At 39.0% G+C, this 20,542-nt stretch overlaps 1 protein-coding gene across 16 annotated transcripts in view; it reads right to left on the bottom strand.

Moving 5' to 3' along the window:
- ESRRG (estrogen related receptor gamma) overlaps nucleotides 1-20,542 on the bottom strand; it is a 581,036-nt gene that overhangs the window by 165,779 nt on the left and 394,715 nt on the right. For all 16 annotated transcript variants that reach the window (XM_073221279.1, XM_073221273.1, XM_073221277.1 and 13 more), the window contains one exon: nucleotides 6,506-6,921. In XM_073221279.1, the coding sequence (XP_073077380.1) occupies nucleotides 6,506-6,908 (403 nt within the window). In that variant the 5' untranslated portion in view covers nucleotides 6,909-6,921. The remainder of the gene's footprint in view (nucleotides 1-6,505; nucleotides 6,922-20,542) is intronic.

Here is a 20,542-nt window from a genome sequence, read left to right as displayed (position 1 = left end):
ATGGAGAGAAATGAAACTGTAAATCACGCCAATTTCTAAACTATCCATTCACATCATGCATACTTTCCACAAGTAAAATACTATCAAAATAAGCACTGAAGTTAACAATGAAAATAGTAGGAGAATAATATCTCTCATTTATAATTTGGCAACATTAATGCATTTCCAAAAATCATACAAAATTGACACCAAATGCAAGAAAAAGTAGAAAAGTCAATTAAACTTATAACAAAAGCAAGTTTTGAATTGGAGCAAAATGTATTTTAGACAATATATTTCTTTTGAAAATACTACCTCAGGATTTAAGTTAATACTGCATCCAAACTGATAATCATTGAGATTTTTCAAGGCAATTTAAACATTTCCATTCTACTTTAGATTTTAATTTTAGAGCACATTAGAGTTGTAAAGCTACCATTGATACACTGGGATAATTATTTTCTCTAAACACTAATTATATTAGATAGATTTTTAAAAATTTCCCTTTGTAAGATTCATATAATGTTCAGCCACTCTGTAAGCTCTTATTTCCTCCAGTGTTGTACATATCCTATTCTAAGACTAAAGTAGCACCTGGTGGCAGAGAAAATGTGACTTTCAGGAAAGATCCTCTAGGACTACACTGCCTGCTTTGGGAAGGAGTCAGCGATTCAGTGTGGGGAAGAACTCAGCAGCATCAGGTCACATAGCTTTAGCATCTGGCTGGCGAGCAAATGCTTACTCTGTAGTGCCCCAAGTGTGACGTGGTATTCAGGCTTTTATCAGTGCCACCTGTAGACCCAGAAAAGAAGAGCCACCACCCAAAGGCTTCCAAAGGCATCCACAGTGCAAAAAGCCCTTCAACAGGCTAAGGGAAAAGACTTGTGATTCCCAGTACTTGGGACCCTTAAATTCTTTTGCTAAATCACCCCAAGCTCCATTGCAGGGCCTGTGTGGGCTTGTTTCCAGGGGCCACCCTCTAGAAGGAGACCTGCTCTGCTGGCAGGCACATTACAAGTCCTGCGCATGCTCAAGGGCCAGCTGTTTGGAAGGGGTTAGTGGGCCTTGGACATGTGGGTAGGGGTGTCCACACTATGTACAAGATACAATGGGAGGCAGAGGAGGACAAAGAGAAATGGGCAGGGCTGCAGGCTAAGGACTCGCTCTGCTTCCTTCTCCTGCCTCTTTCACACACAAAACTCCTATGGGTCTAAGAATTAAAAATGCAAAGCTGGCCTCCCAGGACATTATGAAGCTATATTTGCCAAATCAGAGAATAGGACATCTTTTACTTAGCACTTTGTTATCTTGATTTATTAAGTTTTAAGTATTTACCTTTTACAGTATGTGGGTCTCCACTGTGCTCCTGTCCCAGCTCCCACAGACACCCAGAATGGACTTAACTCTCATAATGTTCAATCCTACACCTTATGCCGCAATGACTTTCTGCATCTTCATTTCCTAAGCCCCACGTGCAAAGTCTAACTGGGAATCTGGTATGTTACATAAGTCCCGACATTCAGCCTCCCTTTCTAACTTATCCATTTTCCCATTCATGGTCACAGGAAAACAAAAGTTAACTGAGCACCATAAAACTATATAAAACCAAATGAACTGCAAGCATTTAGCCCACCTAAATGCATCCTAGTATAAAAGGGCTCTGTTGTGAGGAATGGCTGTAAGGAGAGAGGGCTTATTACAGCAAAAAGGTAGAGGGCTGTGAACTGAGGAAGATCACGTCTCCTACTTTAACATCAAGAACACATCTTTGTGCTCAAATACTTGAACCTCCCAGTGCTTGAGTATCCCAGTTGAATTGCCAATATCAATGAAAGCTAATACTTCATTGAGACTTACTATGAGCTAGGCACTTTGATAGACATGCTCTCATTTGTCCCTTACTACCTGGGAAACAGGTACAGAGAAGTTAAGGTCTCTCAGCTAGTAAGTGGCTGAGGCTTGGACCTGGTTTTGTATGAATTAAAACTCTTGCTATCATGAATATCTAAACAAAAATCCCCTACTTTAAAAATACATAATTTCCTCTTTTTAAAATTGTAGAGGGGGAAGAATCCCTTACCCCTAGCATAAGAATGAATAGTTGAAATGGCTATATTCATCACACTAATTATATAAAAATATGCAGGTAACTTTTCTATGGGGTTATATAGAAAGAAAAACTTCAGGGGGTTAGTGCTTTGTGTAGTCAATGATGAAAGATGGATTGACTTTTTGGGGGCATAAAAATATTTTCCTTCTCTTGACTCTTTAACAAGAGGCTTGGGAAAACTTAACAAGGTACCAAACAAACAAAACTCCACTCGTTTATGAATGGAGACCCAAACTGGAATTAGACAAAACTCGGAATAATATCACACTCACAAAAATCCACAAACCTAGAAAATGGCAATGAAATCATTGCAGTAATTGTAACCCTGTCGGATTCTAGGGTAAAACTGTCTAAGTCCTCTAAAAATTTTTTTTGGTCAGCCATCAGAATAACAACAACAACAAAAAAATGTCTTGAATTTTACTTAAGTGCTGACCTAATTCAATAGCATTCCAAAGATAACTTGGAAGGGTCAGTAAATAAAATACACCTTTTTGATGGACTTTCCCTGAAATCAATGATGAATTTTGCCTTTCACAACTAGAATACCATAGTTTGCTTTGAAAAGAAGAATTCTCATTACTTTTCTCAAGATGTGCTCTGGATATATGTTCTTTTGGTTCTAAATGTAAGAAGTATTTCACCCAAATTCTAAAATTGACATGTATTATATATTGTATGACCAATCAAAAAGTACATTATTATAACAAGAAATAATGATTCTAAAGAGGCAATATTCTCTGTGAATATGTCTTTGGGCGTGCATGTCCCTTAGCCAAGTCAATGAGGGCACAACCAGGCCCAATGAGACAGAAGTCAAATTTATATACTGTCCTATACTGTCCTGGCCATAGGGTTGTGACCCAGTAGAAAGACTTGTTCTTAAGGCGAGGTGCATAATCCCTTCTCATTCCCTGGACAGCTTGAAGCGGGGTGGGGGTGGGGCCACTATCTGTCCAGATTCGTTTGGTGGCAATGCTGCCTCAGGGCACAAGACTGGATTCTCCGTGTTCCTTCAGCATCGGAATAAGAATCTGTGATGATACAATAGATTCGGGCCGCTTTCAACATCTTTGAGTTGGAGCACTATCACGACTGGGCTGTAGAAAGGAGGGGCTGTTTCAATCTTCCTTGCAATTACTGCCCTAATTATTACATTATACTTTCACAATTTAATCCCTTTTTTTGCCTCACTGCCTTTTTGGGGCTAAGTAAGCACCACGGTGTGACACCTGCTGATGTGGCTAGCAGGGGAGCCTTACTGAGTGCCGCCCAGCTGCCAGCTACAAGCACAGCCAGGTGGACGAGTCCAGAGTGTGATCTGGGCAGTGACATCTCTGTCTCCTGCTCAAAATCCTTGAAAGTTGCTCTCTCCAATATGGAGTAAAACCGAGTGAATACATCAATGCCAGGAATCACCCTGTGCTTTGCACTGTTAGGCTTCTGGTAGCATTTCAGCATCCTAAGGAATAATCAGGCATAGAATCCCGATTGTTCTATTCCAGTTATTTCTCAGTAAATAACTATTGCATAGCTGTTAATATCTCACCTGTATGATTTTTTTTAAACAAATGTCAGGAAATTTTTTCACAGAGTTGTTCTGTCTTTGGAAAACATACTGAGGGCCAAGGGCCAAGTTGTGGAATCCCTCCCCCACCCTAAAAATTTGGTATTCCCTCAAGGCAGGAGACATTTATACCAGGAATTCATCCTATCCACAAACCTTTGGGAACAAAGCTGTAATAAAATGTTGATAAGATGAAACTCCACCCAGCATGCTGCCTGGCTCACAGTAGGTTCTTAGTAAATATTTGTTGAGTAAGGGAGTGGTTTACATAGTGAGAATTTGTTGCTTATATCAGCATAAGCAGTATTTGTTAATTATCCCAAAATATTTGCTTATCTTTGTGTAGATAGACCCAGAACTGTGTAAACTGAGTTAACAAAATCAAATTACTAACAGTTTAAATCTTAGATATTCTATAAAAATATTCTAATACTGTTGGACAGTGACTGGTATGAATCCAAAGATTTGAAGTGTTTTCTTTCTCAAGTTGTGTCATGGTACTAAATAGGCTGAAGGGATTTTTCAAATGCCCAAAAGTCAAAGACAGCTTTGCATATTGCCCACCATTGCTTTTACTTACTCACTTTCTGTACGGTTTTACATTTCATTTTACCTTTAAGCATTCTACGAGGTAGGTATTAATGCCTTCAATTTTTAGATGAGTAGAAAGAAAATAAAGGTCCAATAGATGAGGAGTTTTTGTAAGAAAAGTGCTAAAAAAATATAGCAACAATGAGCCATAAAACATGGAGATACAACTATTAAAATAGGTAATTAACACGTACTCCACACTAACTTGACTCGTGTTCTTAAATTAAAACTATGAAGAACTGAGAAGGTTAGGCTTAAATATCTTCTCTATTATTTAAGAATGCTGATATATTGAAAAACTGTGCACTTTAAGGAAACTCTCTAACTGCACATTCATCAGCCACAACTCAGGAAAGCTGTGGAATAGGCAACACAAAAGCAAGTGGATGATGGTACAACCTCTCCCATGAAGGGCAGTCACTAAATTCCCCGTTGCATCTGATTGAGAAGACTAGCCCTCCCACGTGTTCTTAAAAGGAAAGGGTGGGAGATTACTCTATGTGCACATAAAGGGTTCCAGAATCACCTTTTGTTAAAATATTTAGAAGGATTGGAGTTTAAGGAACATAATTTCGTTTGCACTTTAAAAACCAGTACATCACAAAGTTATTAAATTCATTTCATTTATGTCCGACAAGGGACCCTTAGATGACAACGGTTAGTCATCAGTGGTAAATCAGAAGAAATCGGGTAGACAGCAGAGATTCTCAAGCTTGGGGGAACACCAGAATCACTTGGAAGGCACACAGAGATGGCTGGGCCCACCTGCCGCGATTCTGATTCAGGCAATCTGTGAGGAGGGCTGGAAATCTGCATTTCTAGCAAATTCCTGGTGATACTAATATTACTAGCCCAGTGAACACAATTTTAGGAACACTTTGTTTACAGAACACAGTGCAGGAGTGCAGTGGTTCTAAACCTTAAAACATTAAGCATTAACAAGGAAGCTTTCAAAAGTACCCTTGTCTTGGCTACACGCACGGCCAATTAATTTAGAATCTGGGGGTGTGAGCCCTGACATCAGTATTTTTAAAGTCTGCAGGTGATTCCAGCAAGGTAGCAAGGTTGAGAACCCCTGATGTTTGTAAACTAGTGAACAGAATCAAATCAATGATGTGCCAAAGTCCCTCAGTAAACAATGATTCTTTCCTTCCCCTATTTTCTTTAAATGTGTGATCCTCTCATACAGTACAGGGAATATAGTTAGTAATATTGTAATAACTTAGTATGGAGACAGAAAGGTAATTATAGTTATCATGGTGAACATTTTGTAATGTATACAAAATGTCCAATCACTATGCTATACACCTGAAATTATTACAGTGCACATGTCAACAACAAAAAAGTGTGATCTTTGATAAAGGACCTAATGAAGTGAAATATAATTATAAGAACATATTGCCAGCTTTGAAAAAGAACTGAGTTCTATATTTGTGGATTACTAGTTGAAAGGGGCACATACAAATTTCAGTAATATTTTTTTACATTTTATATGGGGAATAGTTGTTATTTATAAATCTGGAGATCTACAAAGGTTTGAGTATTCTTATGTGAGCTGTCAGTATATTTTATAATTGGGAATAATTTGGAAGACTTTTTATTCAAATTCCTTAGAAAGGTAGGGAAAGTATATCCAGCCATAGGGAAGGAAGGAAGATAGTAGGTAATTAAATTTGTCTAGAGCAGTGGTTCTCAAAGTGCAGTCCCTGACCAGCAGCGTCAACACCACCTGGGAATTTGGTAGAAACATGAACTCGCAGGCTTCTATCCCAGATCCAATGAATCAGAAGCTCCAGGGCTGGGGCCCAGTGACCTGCATTTTAACAAGCCCTCCAGGTGTTTTTTCTGCATGAAAACCACTGGCCTAAAGTGTTGGTTATTTCTATGCATCTGTAAGAACCGATGAAATAAAGGCACTGTTAATCCAGTGTGCACTTGCTCAGTAGCTAAACAGACCCACAAGGCTCTTATAACAGCTGTGTTCTTTTAAACTCTGCCCAAAGCTTATCGTTCCATCATTAGGGCTTAACAGGGAAAGCAGAATTGACAAAGGGGCACAGTGAGGTGGAGTTGAGCCTATAATTAGTCTAGACAATTCTTGGTCTAGATCTAGACAATTTTAGTCTAGATGTATTTTATAGTCAAGATAGAATTAAGACTGGGAAACCTGACTACCTAGGATAAGAACGAAGACATCCTTTTCGTTTCCATCCCGTGAGGCTGGGAGAGGGTAGGGTACTCCCAGGTCCCACACTAACCTTGAATCGTTCTCTTGAAGAATGCCTTGCAGGCTTCACATGACGCTACCCCATAGTGGTACCCAGAGGCGATGTCACCGCACACCAAACACAGTCTCTTGGGCATTGAGTTGAGCATGTATTCACACTTGGTCTGAGGATCTTCCACAATGGTGCTGGAGCAGTCGTCATACAGTTTCCGGACAGGCCCACTCCCTCCAAGGATAGGAGCAGAAGGGTAGAGAGGTGGCGAGTCAAGTCCATTCTGATGGCCATTCATGGTTGAACTGTAGCTCCCGCTGGCGTCTGAAGAGCCACCCGGGCTGTGGTGGTTGATGCTGTCCGTCAGGGAGGCCGGGCTGGAGGGTTCCGTCTTGATGAAGGACGAACAGCTGGAATCAATGTGCCGATCTTTGTTTGACATTCTGCAGAGAAGCCTGAGAATTAGGGAGGCAGAAACAGAGAGAGAAAAAAAGGAAAGTGTGTCAAACCCAGAGACGAAAAGAGGTAGAGGCAAAGAGGATGTGAAAAAAGAGGGACGGACCAGGAAGGAGAGGAGAAAAAACAGGAGAATTCATATGTAAAAGACATTGCTTTTTTAGAGTGCTGCCTAAGAGCCAGGAGCTACACATCATTCACTCTCTAGTCAATATCTCTTGTTCTACAAGAAGGTAATCAGCATAAGGGCATGACAGGGTTACATCAAAGTGCCTAGACAGGCCCTAAACAAAAGCACTAACGGTCCAATTCCTTTTATTTTACCTTTGTCTTGGAGAACCACCGCCCATAGCTAAGCCAACTCTCTAGATCCTGAGTTTACCCATGGAAAAGGAGTGATTTGTAAAACCCATATCACTTCAAAAATTGTTATTTGCCCTCACTCCACATTTCCCCTCCCTGTTCTGATGCTACAATCATTTTATTATGAGGAGAAACAAACTTTTATTTTCAGGATGAGCAGATGATTCTTCAGCTCCGTAGTTACCATTTGTCAGCATGCTTCCATAAGCATAACTGTGTCTTTTATTGATACGAGGAAGACACATAGGGAATATATCCTCAATCACTTTGCTTCTTTATTTAAATTGCTCTGTTTCATAGCCATTTAGCAATATACAAAGACATCATGTATAAAATTCTAGCCAATATGTAAGGATGATTTCCTAGACCACAAAACTGAGTGAAATGATCACCAGCATTGATTAATAAATATGTACATGTGTTTGTATGTGTGTGTGTTTGTATCCCCCTTCTTTTGGTTTTTCAACATCATTATCTCCTAAAAGCAAATATCGTGAAGCATCTAATCTGACAAACTCTCTCTCTTATCTGGAAGAAACATACTGCCCCATTTTCTCCGTTGGACCCATAAGTGATTAATTTCTGAAAAGGTATAATCAGATGAAAAGATACAATTGGTCCTATTTTCTTTCTGCATAGCCATTGAGCAAAATCCCTTTTAACAAACTCTCCGAGAATCTTCTCAGAGCCAACCACGGAAAGAAGAGGTGACATTTGAGAAAGGAACTTGGATAATTGCTTCCCAGTGGAAAGTCGATTTATGGGAATCCCACAGGGTGATGGTCATTCACTAGAATTTGGGGAAGTAGTCATGGCATAACTAAAGGGATGCAATTATCTCTTTCACTATAAATCTAGTGATATTTTAACATTGCCCAAATTTTGTGCTCAACTCTAAGGAGGTCCACCTTCCTCCACTGTTCTGTTACTTTACAATGGAGGACAATATGGAATTTCCTATAACAGAATGTTCACTTAACTAGTGCCAAACGGCAGTCTCAAGAGCAAAGTATTTAGAGCTAGAATGTGTCTCTTAATATACATTGCAGGCTGGGAATTTTGTTCTGCTTGCTAAAGTAAAGCAGTGTTATGACGTGAAGAAAGGTAAAGCAGTGTTATGAAGTGAAGAAAGTGAATAGAAAGGAGAAATCCACAAATATACCTTCTTGCATTCACCCACCCACTTGCGTTGTCCTTTCCTGAAGAGCTAGCGGAAGAAAAAATATCCCCCTCACCAGCCTTGAACCGCGGCGTCCTCTCCCTTCTGCATCTGCTGCCTTGTACCCGTCACTGTTAATGAGCATTGTAATTAATTGACGCTCTCCTTGTCTCCCTGCTTGCACTCTGGGCTAAGCACTTTTCCTCAAGTCAACGTTTGAAAGAAAGCGGGTCGGCGCTGACTTACAGCAGCCCTGCGAATTCCTTTTAATTTAGAGCACTTACCCCACCACTTCACTTATTACCGTATAATTACTGGACTGCTCGCACATACATTATGATCCTAGACTAGAGTTAGAAGTTATTAGGGTACTAAAACACGGTTGTTCCCCTTTCCTCTCGCTGGCACTGAATTTCTCACAGCTATGACAATTAACTCTTTCACCATCTGCCCTCAAGACATCATTCGTTTTTTTCTTTTTCTTTTTCCAGAGGAGAGATGCTACCAGCAGCTGGATCACAAACCATACCATGTTATCTCCAGAACCTCCTTTTTCTCTCTCTCTTTTTGTATCATCTATGGTCAATTTCATCCCAATTTTCTCTCCCTCGGGCTTTTTCCCATCAACTTGCAAAAGGTGCAAAACTCCTGATTAAGGAACAAGGCCAGAAATTACCCTCCCGTGTGTGATCAGTTATTTGCTAGGTCACCAAATGTTTATGGGTCAAATGCATGTTGATAAAGTCCCAGAAAAATAGGGAATTTCCAGTCAGCTGTCTCTTCCAAAATCTCAGTTCCTAGCTTTGCAGTAACCTGGAATCAAAGAAATTCATGAAGTTCAAATTGTCAGGGAAGTCTTTAGACAGTGTTAACACCTTCTCCTACATAAGGTTTGCTCACTATACCTGTAAATGAAAGTAAGCCAACTGATTTGTGTTGCAGGCTGAACAGGTTTCTACCTTTTGTCCAGTGGATGTAACAATAGTCAGAGCAGCCATTTGTCAAGTGCTTGTTACGTGCCAGGCACTGACCTGAACACTTCATAAGTATTACCTAATTTAATCCCCAAGACAACCACAATTGAGGTATTACTCTCTAGGAAAGAGCACACGATTTCCTGGAAGTCATACAGCTAGGAAGTGGAAGAGCCAGGATTTGAGCTCAGGTCTGACTCCAAAGTCCAGGGCAGAAATGAACTGAGGCCAACAGACTCACTGTTGAGTGTAAAGGTGGTCACTGCTTTTTAAAAAAAAACAGCCCAAAGTGAACAGAGGTAGAGGTGACACACCCAGAGGTCTGTTACACCACAGCTCACCTACGCATGGCAGGAGGCTGAAGGGGCCCCCACACCCACCGGCCACAGGTCTGCCTTGTCAACCTCTGCAGGACTGGAGGGCTGCCTAAACGGAACCTCTGAAAGAGCACAGTTGTCTCCTAATTACTACTTAGCTCATTACACGGAATACTTCCCAGACACCATTACATTATACCCTAAAACTACAGCGGGTCTTAATTCTCTCCCTCTGTGTCTCTGAAATTCTACAGCTCTATTATTCAAGCCTGAAATATTCACAACTATCTATAAATTCAATTGTCAGCTGGTGGGTTTTATTCTAGACTTCACTTCAATCTAAAATTAGAGGCACTAAAATTCACATTAACTCTAAGAGGAATGTAGTGAATAAGACTTTATTTCAAAAGAACACCTTTTTGTCAGAAAGAGCCATTTTCAAGATGATGACTTTATCTGTAGCCAAAGAGAATAAGCCCAATTCCACATTGTGCTGTTAATGCAGAAATTTTAGGTCACACCGGATTAATAAAAATCTAAATTGAGTCAAGAATTATGAAGAGAAATAACATGTGTTGGAAAATGTAGGAAATATTTATTTTAAAGCCTTAGTACAGCTGCTGTTATTTTATTACTCTAGAAAAAAATGTTGAGAAGCACAGGGAATAAGACAAGCAACTTGGTAAAAACCTCTGAGTGAATAAACACACTGAGAATAAACTGGAGGGAGAAACAACTTTGTCCAGAATAGCATTTCCTTTCTGTAGAAGAAACTGAATTTGAAGGATTTTTACAGCCTTCCGGAGGCCAGCAAAATTTCAGGGCTTTCAGAAAGCGTTTTTAACACAGGTTGAGATACAGTCTTAATTAATTCTGATGATCCTGCTTCAACATGGGGACTTGTTGCCTTGCCTTGCCCAGGAGTCAAATTGATCTTTGGATTTAGATACTAACGATAGGCAAAGAAAAAAAAAAAAACTTCTAAGTTACTGCACTAGAGTTAAAAATGTAATTTTTGGAAGTTAATTAATCGTGTTCTATGTGTGCCTATAGAGAACGTGAAAGAAAGAAAAAGAACCAATTAAAGTTGCTGCTGTAGGGGAAACAAGATAATCTGTAAGTTAATATTCAATTTATATTATAATCATCAAGCTTAATTGTTTTCAGAGATTCTACCTAATTCAGGTAAACGTGTGATCTTCAGTAAGTTGCCATGACTTAGAATTTCCACAGGCATGTGTAAAAAATTCCCAACGTGATCTATGTTTTGCAGAAGGGACGTAAGTTTAGCCAATACTTTTATTTGTTAAACTCTGGTGTACAAAAATACTGTTCCATAGGCTTATGGATTGTCAATCCCTCCATCAAAATATAAAATCTTTACAAACAGCTACATTTCATCCTTTGAACTTAATACAGAACTCAAAGTTACTCGCAACATTATTTCTCTACTGAAAAAAACAATGCATACATTTTCTAGGAAGGAATATGTGTGCATAAGTCTTCTTTGAATTTCCAACTGTTATAAGAAGGCAGGATTTTTTGGAAATTTTTATTATACCCATACCAGTGACAGACATCTTAATAGACTACATAAATGTCAACTAAAGAAGCTGCTCTTTTCTTCCCTGTCATCCTTAAGAGCCCGAAAAAGTACCCATCATCATTATAAATTCCAAGCACTTTATTTATATCCAAAATATTTATATAGGGACACAGAAGCTGGTGCACCTGGAAGTTTACAAATACGAGAGAGAAATAGGCAGACAGAGTACTCAGAATTTCAAGAGTTGGAAGGGAAGGTTAGTGGGGCTTTTTTTTTTTTTTAATCATAGTTTTTGTTTTGTTTCACTTTTTCATTTCCATACTGCTGGAAGAAAATCCTGCAAGACTAATGGGAAGAACATCTCTAAGACTAACGCGGCAGTTCCCCGAGGCCCACACTTCAGAGCCTGTGACCCCAGCGGCTCCCTCTGCAGCCTGAGTTACAACTGCAAGCACGTTACTTTACAATCAGCTTCTTTCTTGCCTGCTTCAACTAATTGCACTCTCATAAAGTGGCAAAATGTGAATCGCTTAGTGACAAAATGGGCACCAGCTGCTATTGTCAGAGGACGATGATGCTGAAGAAAGGGAAAGCAACCGAATGAAGTGTCATGTCAGAAATCAACGGTGCAACGTGTGATTTGAGAAAACATGACTACTTCACAGAGACAGGGTGTCATTACGGCATCACGGTAATACGATGCTTTGACAACTGCTGGCTCTAACATATCATCATTGCATTAAGGTACACTGGCTTAGTTGGGGAAGGAAGAGAAAGGATTTTTTCTTTTAATAAGAAATATCTTAAGGTCTGCCTGGTTAACCTAATGGAAAGAGATCATTAATTGTAAGGAATTGTAAGCCCTGACCCACATGCTCAGAAAGATTGTAACACACATGCACATACATACATGCACACTCATTTATAAATTTAGGTCTTCATTAGCAAATGTTGAGGACAGATTCCTGCATAGCAGGACCCCAGTCATTTAAGTAATGCTACTTCCTGATTCCTTGAACAAATATCTTGTGCATTTAGACTGAAAGACTCTCTCCAACTTCTCCATTAAGAAGACTGGGCAAACAGCTCCCTGCAAAGTTGGTGCTAGAGTCACTGACAAAAGACGTAGCTAAATAGTGTTGGGGACAAGGGCCCAGCTTCCTAAAATAACAAATCAGAGCCTTTGTTTAAGCTGAAAGTTCTGCCAGTTCTGTGAAAGGCTGTGCACTGTACCAAAAAAGAAAATCTAGGACAATAAATTTAAGACCTTCAACCCATTTCTGGTCAGTAATTGAAAGAAAAGTGCCCCACGAAAAAAACTTGATACCTACTGAATAAAGCACGACTGGGAAAGACCTAGCTGAAACCATATCTGATTTTAGGGGTTCTAGAGTCCAGTGGTCCTTTCTTATTCAATATTGTTCCGACAGTAGGTTGATCGACTATCCTGGGCTAAGCAATGAAATCCCATGTCCCACTGAAACCCCTCAGTCCCAGGCAAACCAGGAGGGTTGGCCATCTAATCCGATATATAGAGAGACCCATAGAACCCTAGCTCTCCACGTTTGACATTACACATTAAACAAAGGAAGAACAACAGAGAATATGCATCTTCAGCAGTGAAGGCCCAGAAAGCTGGCAAGAGAAATGCACTAATAACAGAGTGCAATCTAACAAGATCAGGCAGGGGTGTCACAAGAAAGCATGTGTTAGAAAGTGTCTATAAATACACCAGGGTCCCATTTTACTACGCCACGCAAGCCAGAGGCCACCGCTGATCACCTTGTTAAGTTATCCAGACTATTTTAGATGGAGGAAATTGCAGTTGCTTCAATTTGTATTGCCAGGTGATTTCTGATGCTTCCTGGCTGATAAACTTTATTAATGGGAAAAGAAATGGTCCTGTGATATCACAATGTGTTGCACATTATGATTGTTGACAGTTTCTGTATTTAAAGATTCGATCTGATGCAGAGGCGCTTAGTGGTGTAATTTATCCTTAGCTTGTTTTCTTGGACCTGTTTCAATCTGGGGGTGAGCATCCCTTGTTTATAGCTCTGAATACAGTAAGTGAGCTACTGGCAAATCAATAAAACTGTTAAATGCATAATAATGCTGGGTAATTGCATACATGATGTTTTGCATAATTAACTGTCTGAGCTTTTCTTTAATATAATGGGCACTCATGTAACACAGAGTAACTATAAGTCTATAAAATATACACACTTTATACGAATCATGATTCTGCTTAAAACACTGACTAATCATCTATATCGGCTATGAAAGGAGAGCTCTCCTCCACTGCCAAGACCAAATCAATTCTTATGACATTACTTTATAACTAACATGATATTTAACTGATGATGGCTATTATCTATTATACAGATTGCATTCAAGAAGTGTAACACTAGAGGGGAAAAATACCATTCAGTTTAAACAAACTTCTGCCATGTAATCAATATTATTGAGGCAAATTAAATGTTTTAACAAGTGTGTGTATATTTGTCCTAATACAGCTTAATTAACTATATCCTCACAACTACCCAACTAGGGATGTTCAAAGAGAATCTCAAGAAACACCTAATCAGAAACTCAGATGCAAAACAAGCATTTTATCTCTGATCCCTAAGAATGTTTCTTGCCTCACCTAAGTTATACTCCTGGGAGCAAAAGCCTGAAGGCACAGAAATCCACCCATTTGGGAATAAATGCCCAAGTGTTGACCAGGTCACTATTCCCAGGGTAGAGTGAAACTGCCCTGGGCAGGAAAGGAAGATGAGTATGGGGTTAAAAACAAAAACAAAAAACAAAACACAACTACATAAGATAAATCATCAAAATTAAGCCTACAATATATTCTGAATGTAACATTCATTTGGTCTTGCAGATCTACGACCCCATGAGCAGACCTCCTCTGCAGTAAGCTTTCTAGAGAAAAGAAATCATCTCCTACTTCTGCATATCTCTGGCCTTTCAAACAGAAATATGGATCAATAAAGGTTGCTTGTGTTCAGACAATTCTGTCTTCATGCAGTCAAGGAGCATACCGAAGAGAAAAAGATGACACAACAGGAGGGGACTGACAGCTAAATGAAGACCTTCTCAGGGCATCCCACCAGAGAAGAAATAATCAGACATTCAACTCATAGAAAGTCTATGCACTGATCTTTACAAATTACAATGGAATATAGATGCTTGACACACACACTCCAGTGATGGAGTTCACAAATCAAATCCGGGTCAATGAAAGCTCAGGCTGGCTGAATTTCCCTTTCCTATTCTCTTCACTACACTGAAACAGGAAGTAAGAATGCTCTCGGCAGTTGACGTAAGAATATTGACATCATACTACTGATGTCATGCTTTACCCATTAAGATAATGTTTTGCAAAAGCAATTACAATGACCAACAAAAGCAGCTGATACAGACTGGCCAGTTCACTTGGAGGGGAGCTCTAAAATACACCCTGACACTGGTGAATTGATTGCAGTGGTGAGAATATCTAAATGCTGAGAAGATTGTTGTTGGAATAAAGGTTGCTTCAAGCACATATGAATATTTTTATAGTAGATGGAAATTCACAGTACAACCAAAGATGACAATCTTTCCCTGCTCAACAGTGGTTAAACTATATTTATACTTTTGACTTAATAGCATACTTAGCCCACAGTAGCTAACATCTGGATGCAAATGAGCTGGTCTTGGGTGATGCATGATAGATAGCAGAGGTTAGGATTATATTCTGTTGGTATCAGGTGTTGATCAGCTGAAGCAGGAGAGTGTGGGGGTGGGGGCGCTGGTGGAGGAGGGGCATCAGCTACTTATTAGTCTTACGACTTCTTCCTCTGTCCTCTTTTTTAAACACTTCAGTGAACCACCTTCTTGAAGAAAAGGTGAAGCTAAAACACAAAAGGCACTATTGGCAGGCAAGGGAAAATAACATATACACCCACATATATTTAATTCAAGCCATGGAAATGATGATGGATTTGTTCTGTAACAGGAAAGGTTTTGTAAGAAGGTATTATCCAGCAGTGGCCAGCATCCAGTGCAGCCAATGGAAGCCATCGACAAGCGGGGAGGTTAGATGGGAAGGACTTGCTTGCACATCTCTCAAAGGTCCAAAAGCAAACACGTGGAGAAAAATTTCTAAATCTCCTCTGCAATTCTGGAAAACTGATAAACAAAAAACATAACAAATACTATATCAGAATTCCCAGACTTGGTTGTCTTCTCCTTTCCTAGGAAGCCCTGCCTTCTTACAGCACTTGATGGAGTAGGAGATGGGGGTTCCAGTCAGGTCACTGCACCACTTGGACCACTAGTGTCCTCATTTGAAAATGACAGGATTCACTCACATGCTTTCTAAAGTACCTTCTGCCACTTTTTAAAAACTGTATTTTCCTCAAATAAAAAACAGCTGGCCTGTGACTTAGATGAGACCTGAAAACAATGGCTATTGCACTAAAGTGCATCCCTCCCCCAAACTTCATTACTTTGGCTGCTTAAGGCACTCAGCCACCATTCAGGGACATGGCAGTGCATGTGTGTGTGCGCACGTGCATGCCTGTGCGCGCGCGTGTGTGTGTTGCAGCAGAACGAATAATTACAGAAACAACTTGCCACGTCACAGCGAAACCGCAGCAGCACCGTTCAACAGCGGCATCCTTCCTAGTGGGCTACAGAAAGACAAACGGAACAGTGATAATTTTGGATGAGCTGGGGTGCAGGACCCTGGTTTTTCCTAGAAATAGTTCTCTTTCTGCTCATTACATTTTTGGTGGGAGGCTTTGGCGGAAAGGGCAATTCCCTGCAATCAGTGTTTAAGTGGATGTTTGTCCCAGTGTGTGACACCACGCTGTCAGCAAGCAGCGGGGGGCCTCTGCGTTGTTACTACATTTGATTTGACTGCCAGTAGGAAGCTTCATTTCTACCAACTGTTACTTACTCGCTCAAAGAATCTTCTCTTCATTTCTGGAGTGATTCACTCCCCCACCCCCACCCCACCCCCGCGCCCCTCTCTTTTCTTTCCTTTTCCTCCATAGGTCATAATCCCAAATGCCACGTGGATTTGTAAAAGGAAACCTTCCTCCTGCTTCCAGAGCTTGTCAGACCTACTGGTCAGGACTTACCGGGTCCTTGCAATTTGTTCAATAATTTCTACTCTCTCATTTAGAGTTTCTGCATTTTAATTCTGATTTCCTAGATGGTCACAAGGTCAAGACAGACTCAAACTGGCTCTGCCACACTGCAGTCACATTCTGTTACTTGGTGGGGTTTATTATAGCTGATGGGGCAGATAGTCCTACAGCCCTTATTACCTGGAAGTGTTGTCACTCATCTTCTCATGCCGTTTTGTTCGAATAATTCCTGTTTTTGGTGACTGCTTCTGACCCTTTTAATATTTTTCTGACTTGGTAACTTTACTACAGTACGTAACAGTTCTTTCTCCTTAAAAATAAGGATTTGAGTGTTTAGGATTCTCAGATAGTGCCTCTGACAACAACTTCTGACAATGAAAAGCATCTTTAGAAACAACAAAAGCACATGCATGAGAAAAAAGGGTAGGACAAAAAAAAAAAAAAGAAAATCCCTCAGAGATATTACAAAAATTCAAGATGAATGGGAAAGTAATTAACACTAAAGAGCTAAACTGTCATTAAGAAAAATTTCATTATGGAGGCAGGTGAATCTGCTTTTCTAAATATGACAAGGTGCTATGTAAAAAATAAAATAGAAGCAGGTTTTGGTGAGTGGAGCAGGAAAGCCATGTCTTTAACCAGATCAAATTCTCGAAATTGGCTGTCAAGACAGGATTGTTGTGATTTATACCCGTCTATCAAGTTCACGAACAGGAGAGACAGAGAGAACAGAGGCAAGCTGCTGTCGCTTCCATTCGCAAAGAACCTTTAATTTCCACAGCACCATCTGTTACCAAATCTAATTCACATTCCCCCTTAATCTGGTTTAGTTCCATAATACTAATTCTTCTTCAACCCCTATGAACACAAACCACCAAAAAGAAAGCTTTGGTTCTTGGTGAGTGAGAAATTGAATATTATAGAGTTAAGGTGTTAAGGCTCCAGTGATTTAAGCGAAGCATGCTCTTCTCCATTAAAATGTATTCCTGGGAAAGGGATTTGTTTTCAGCCAATGCAGAGATATGAAATTGCTCATATTTGGGGGGAAAAAAGTGCTGATATAAAAGTAGGCTGGGGACATGGAAGCAAAGGTTGTCATAAAATACAATTGTTGTCAAGTTTAGTCACTTTCAGAGCTGGCTATAAAATCACTTTGCCATGGTTTTCATATAGAGAAAGCCTGAAATTGTATTGTTGTTAAGGAAACTCAAGAGAGTGATGTATATATTCAGAAAGAGTAGAGCAGGGTAGGAGGAAAACCTAGGAGAAATGGATATGGGGAAAAAAATCATACGTAATTTAAAATAAAGAGCTGTATCTGGGTAAACATACATTTAGCTCTCTCAATCTAAGATTCTGCTAGCACATACTTTTGATGCACCATCATTTCTACTCTCAGCCAATATCATAACTGGCATTCACAATAATAAGGTCATGGAGCAATAAAATTATAAAGTGCTTTCTGCATCAGAGAAAGATTAAACTATGCTCAGTAAAGATTTAGTGTTAAATGTATTTTATTGCTTCCTAACTCTGTGAAAATTTGTTATCTCTAAACGAAATAGTACATAAAAATCTTCACGCATACATTACAAAATGAGAAAATATATTGTTTAAATACTAGGGTTAGAAGTTTTGATTACACGTTTTAGTCAACTGGCTCACTACCCAATTCTTCTATGAACTTTGGAAAGATTATACTTCGGTTCTTTAGCCCAGTAGTGCAGGACACTAGCTGGGTTACTTTGACATCAATCCCTTAGTTTCACTTAAAATTGGAGAGACCGTGATTAAAATATTTATTTTCATGATAGGATAAATGATCACCCACAAATACACGTAAATACATACTGAGCTAGTACTATCTTACTACCCAATTAAAAAAAATTCCTTAATCTGTTATATAATGATGCATACCTTCAGGAAATAATCTCTCATTTTACTGATGGAATCTGTTGATGAACCAGGTGAACTACAAAAAAATCTATTTTTTGCTAATAGTTGACTAGCAAAAATATAAGCCTGATTTTTAAGAGATATGGGAGATTATTAAATAAAATAAACTGTTCAGAACATTGATGGACAAAAAAACTTGAGACAAGAATAAATATGCTTACACACATGTGAACAAATATACATATATATATGTATAGTCATCATAAATATCAGTGATGATTGTAAGGATGATAAAATACAAGACAGCATTGCTAAAGCTTTCAGTATTCATGAAGGAATGTACACATTCCAATACCCCTAAGTTACATATAGCAATGTATATTATATAATTTTTAGAGTTTCTACTACAATTGTAAATGAAAGAGAATTTTTTATTTTCTTCACACTCATAAGAATGGCTGAAGTCACCAAGAGTGATACCACCAGACACTGGTAAGGATGTGGAGCAACTGAAACTCACATATATTGCTGGCAAGGTATAAAATGGTATGGAAATGGTAAAGGAAAGTTTCAAAGTTTCTTATAAAGTTAAACGGATGCTTATGATATCGAACAATTCACTTCTAGATATTCACAAAGAATGATATTTTATATCCACAAAAAGAAATGTGTACAGCTATATCACAGCTTTATTTATAATAGCCCCAAGCCAGAAACAAATCAAATGTCCATCATTGAATAGGTTAACAAATTGTGATACACATAAGCAACAGAATCCAAGCCATCAATGAAAAAGAAATAAACTGTGAGAAATGCAGCAACACGGCTGAATATCATAGACATCCTGCTAAGCAAAAATAAGGTACATACAAAAACAAATACATACTGTAAGACTGTTTATGTGACGTTCTAGAAGAGGGGAAACTAATCTGTAGGAAGAGGAACCAAGGGTGGTAGTCTGGAGCAAGCAGTGAGCATGCCTAAAGGGGGCAAAGGGAAACTGGTGGTTGTACGTGTTACACAGATCACAGTTGTCAAAACACATCTAATTATGCCTAGAAACATGTGCTTTGTTGTATGTAAATTCAATCTCGTAAAATTGATCAAAAAAGAAAATCTGAACCATAGGTTAAACGTAACAACTGTATTACAAGAAGTTTCCATTGATTCCTATGCCCTGTACTTGGTCTTAAACAAGCAGCTCTAGAAAATTCTTCATCAGCACCCACTTCTACTTCTCATTTACACACAAGGAAAGTGGATCAGGGAAGTGATACAGATGAGTTATTCCAAGACACCCAGAATTAGAAGTAGAACCTAAGTCTAAATTCCACGTTTCTATCTCTTGGGCCAATCTTTTTCTAACTTACTAATGAGACAAAAGATGAAATCAAAATTAGACCATAGTGAATAATAGTCTGCTGATCTGAATGATTAACACCTAGGAAGGGGTTTCTGTTGTAAAAATTTGTAAAATGCTTGCTATTGTAAATACAAAATAATTCAATGAATTCATGTGCATATTTTGGTAGTAAAGGAAGCAAACCTCACTTCATCCCGCATTGTCTTCACCCAAAACAAGGCCAAGGATAACATGGCATTAGCAAATATGCAGTGTGTGAGTGGCATGTGGTATGTGAGTCACTGTAAGGAATTCATCGTAGGCTTTCAAATTTTTTTGTTTGGTTTGGTTTTGTGTTTGCAACAATGAAGTCGGTGGTCTAGAAGGTAGAATAAAGAAAAATTTAGGATTTAAGAAGTGGAAATAAGTGCAAAAAAGGGAATTAATCTGAGTTTTAAAAATATGGTTTAGATATAAACATAAAGTAAAAAGTGTTAGGGGGGAAGGTGCAATACATAATAAAATCTGAATAGGTAAAATGATACCTTTCAAAAGAAATATAAAATTTCTAAGACGCTTCCAGGAAAGAACATTTGCATTGCAACTTAAGCAAATTTAAAAATCATTTCATCTCCATTTTATCAGATGCTTCTCAAATAGGAATCTCTGATCAGGAAAGGAACTCACAGAGCACATTTCTTCCCTTCTGGAATTTTTTATACACACGAAGCTACTAGCTTAGGAGAAAAACAACATGATTATACAGCTAAATTCTTGTTTTCCTGAAAGGAGGATTCTGTAGAATAATAAAATTATGTATATTCTTATAGACAAATCCGGCCAAGTTTGTGATCTATCCCTTTCAATGGCTCCACACACTCT

This window comes from Manis javanica, chromosome 14 (genome assembly GCF_040802235.1).
Source record: "Manis javanica isolate MJ-LG chromosome 14, MJ_LKY, whole genome shotgun sequence".
Classification (NCBI taxonomy): domain Eukaryota; kingdom Metazoa; phylum Chordata; class Mammalia; order Pholidota; family Manidae; genus Manis; species Manis javanica.
Note: the sequence above shows the minus strand (reverse complement) of the source record. Positions and strands in the feature narration are given on the sequence as shown.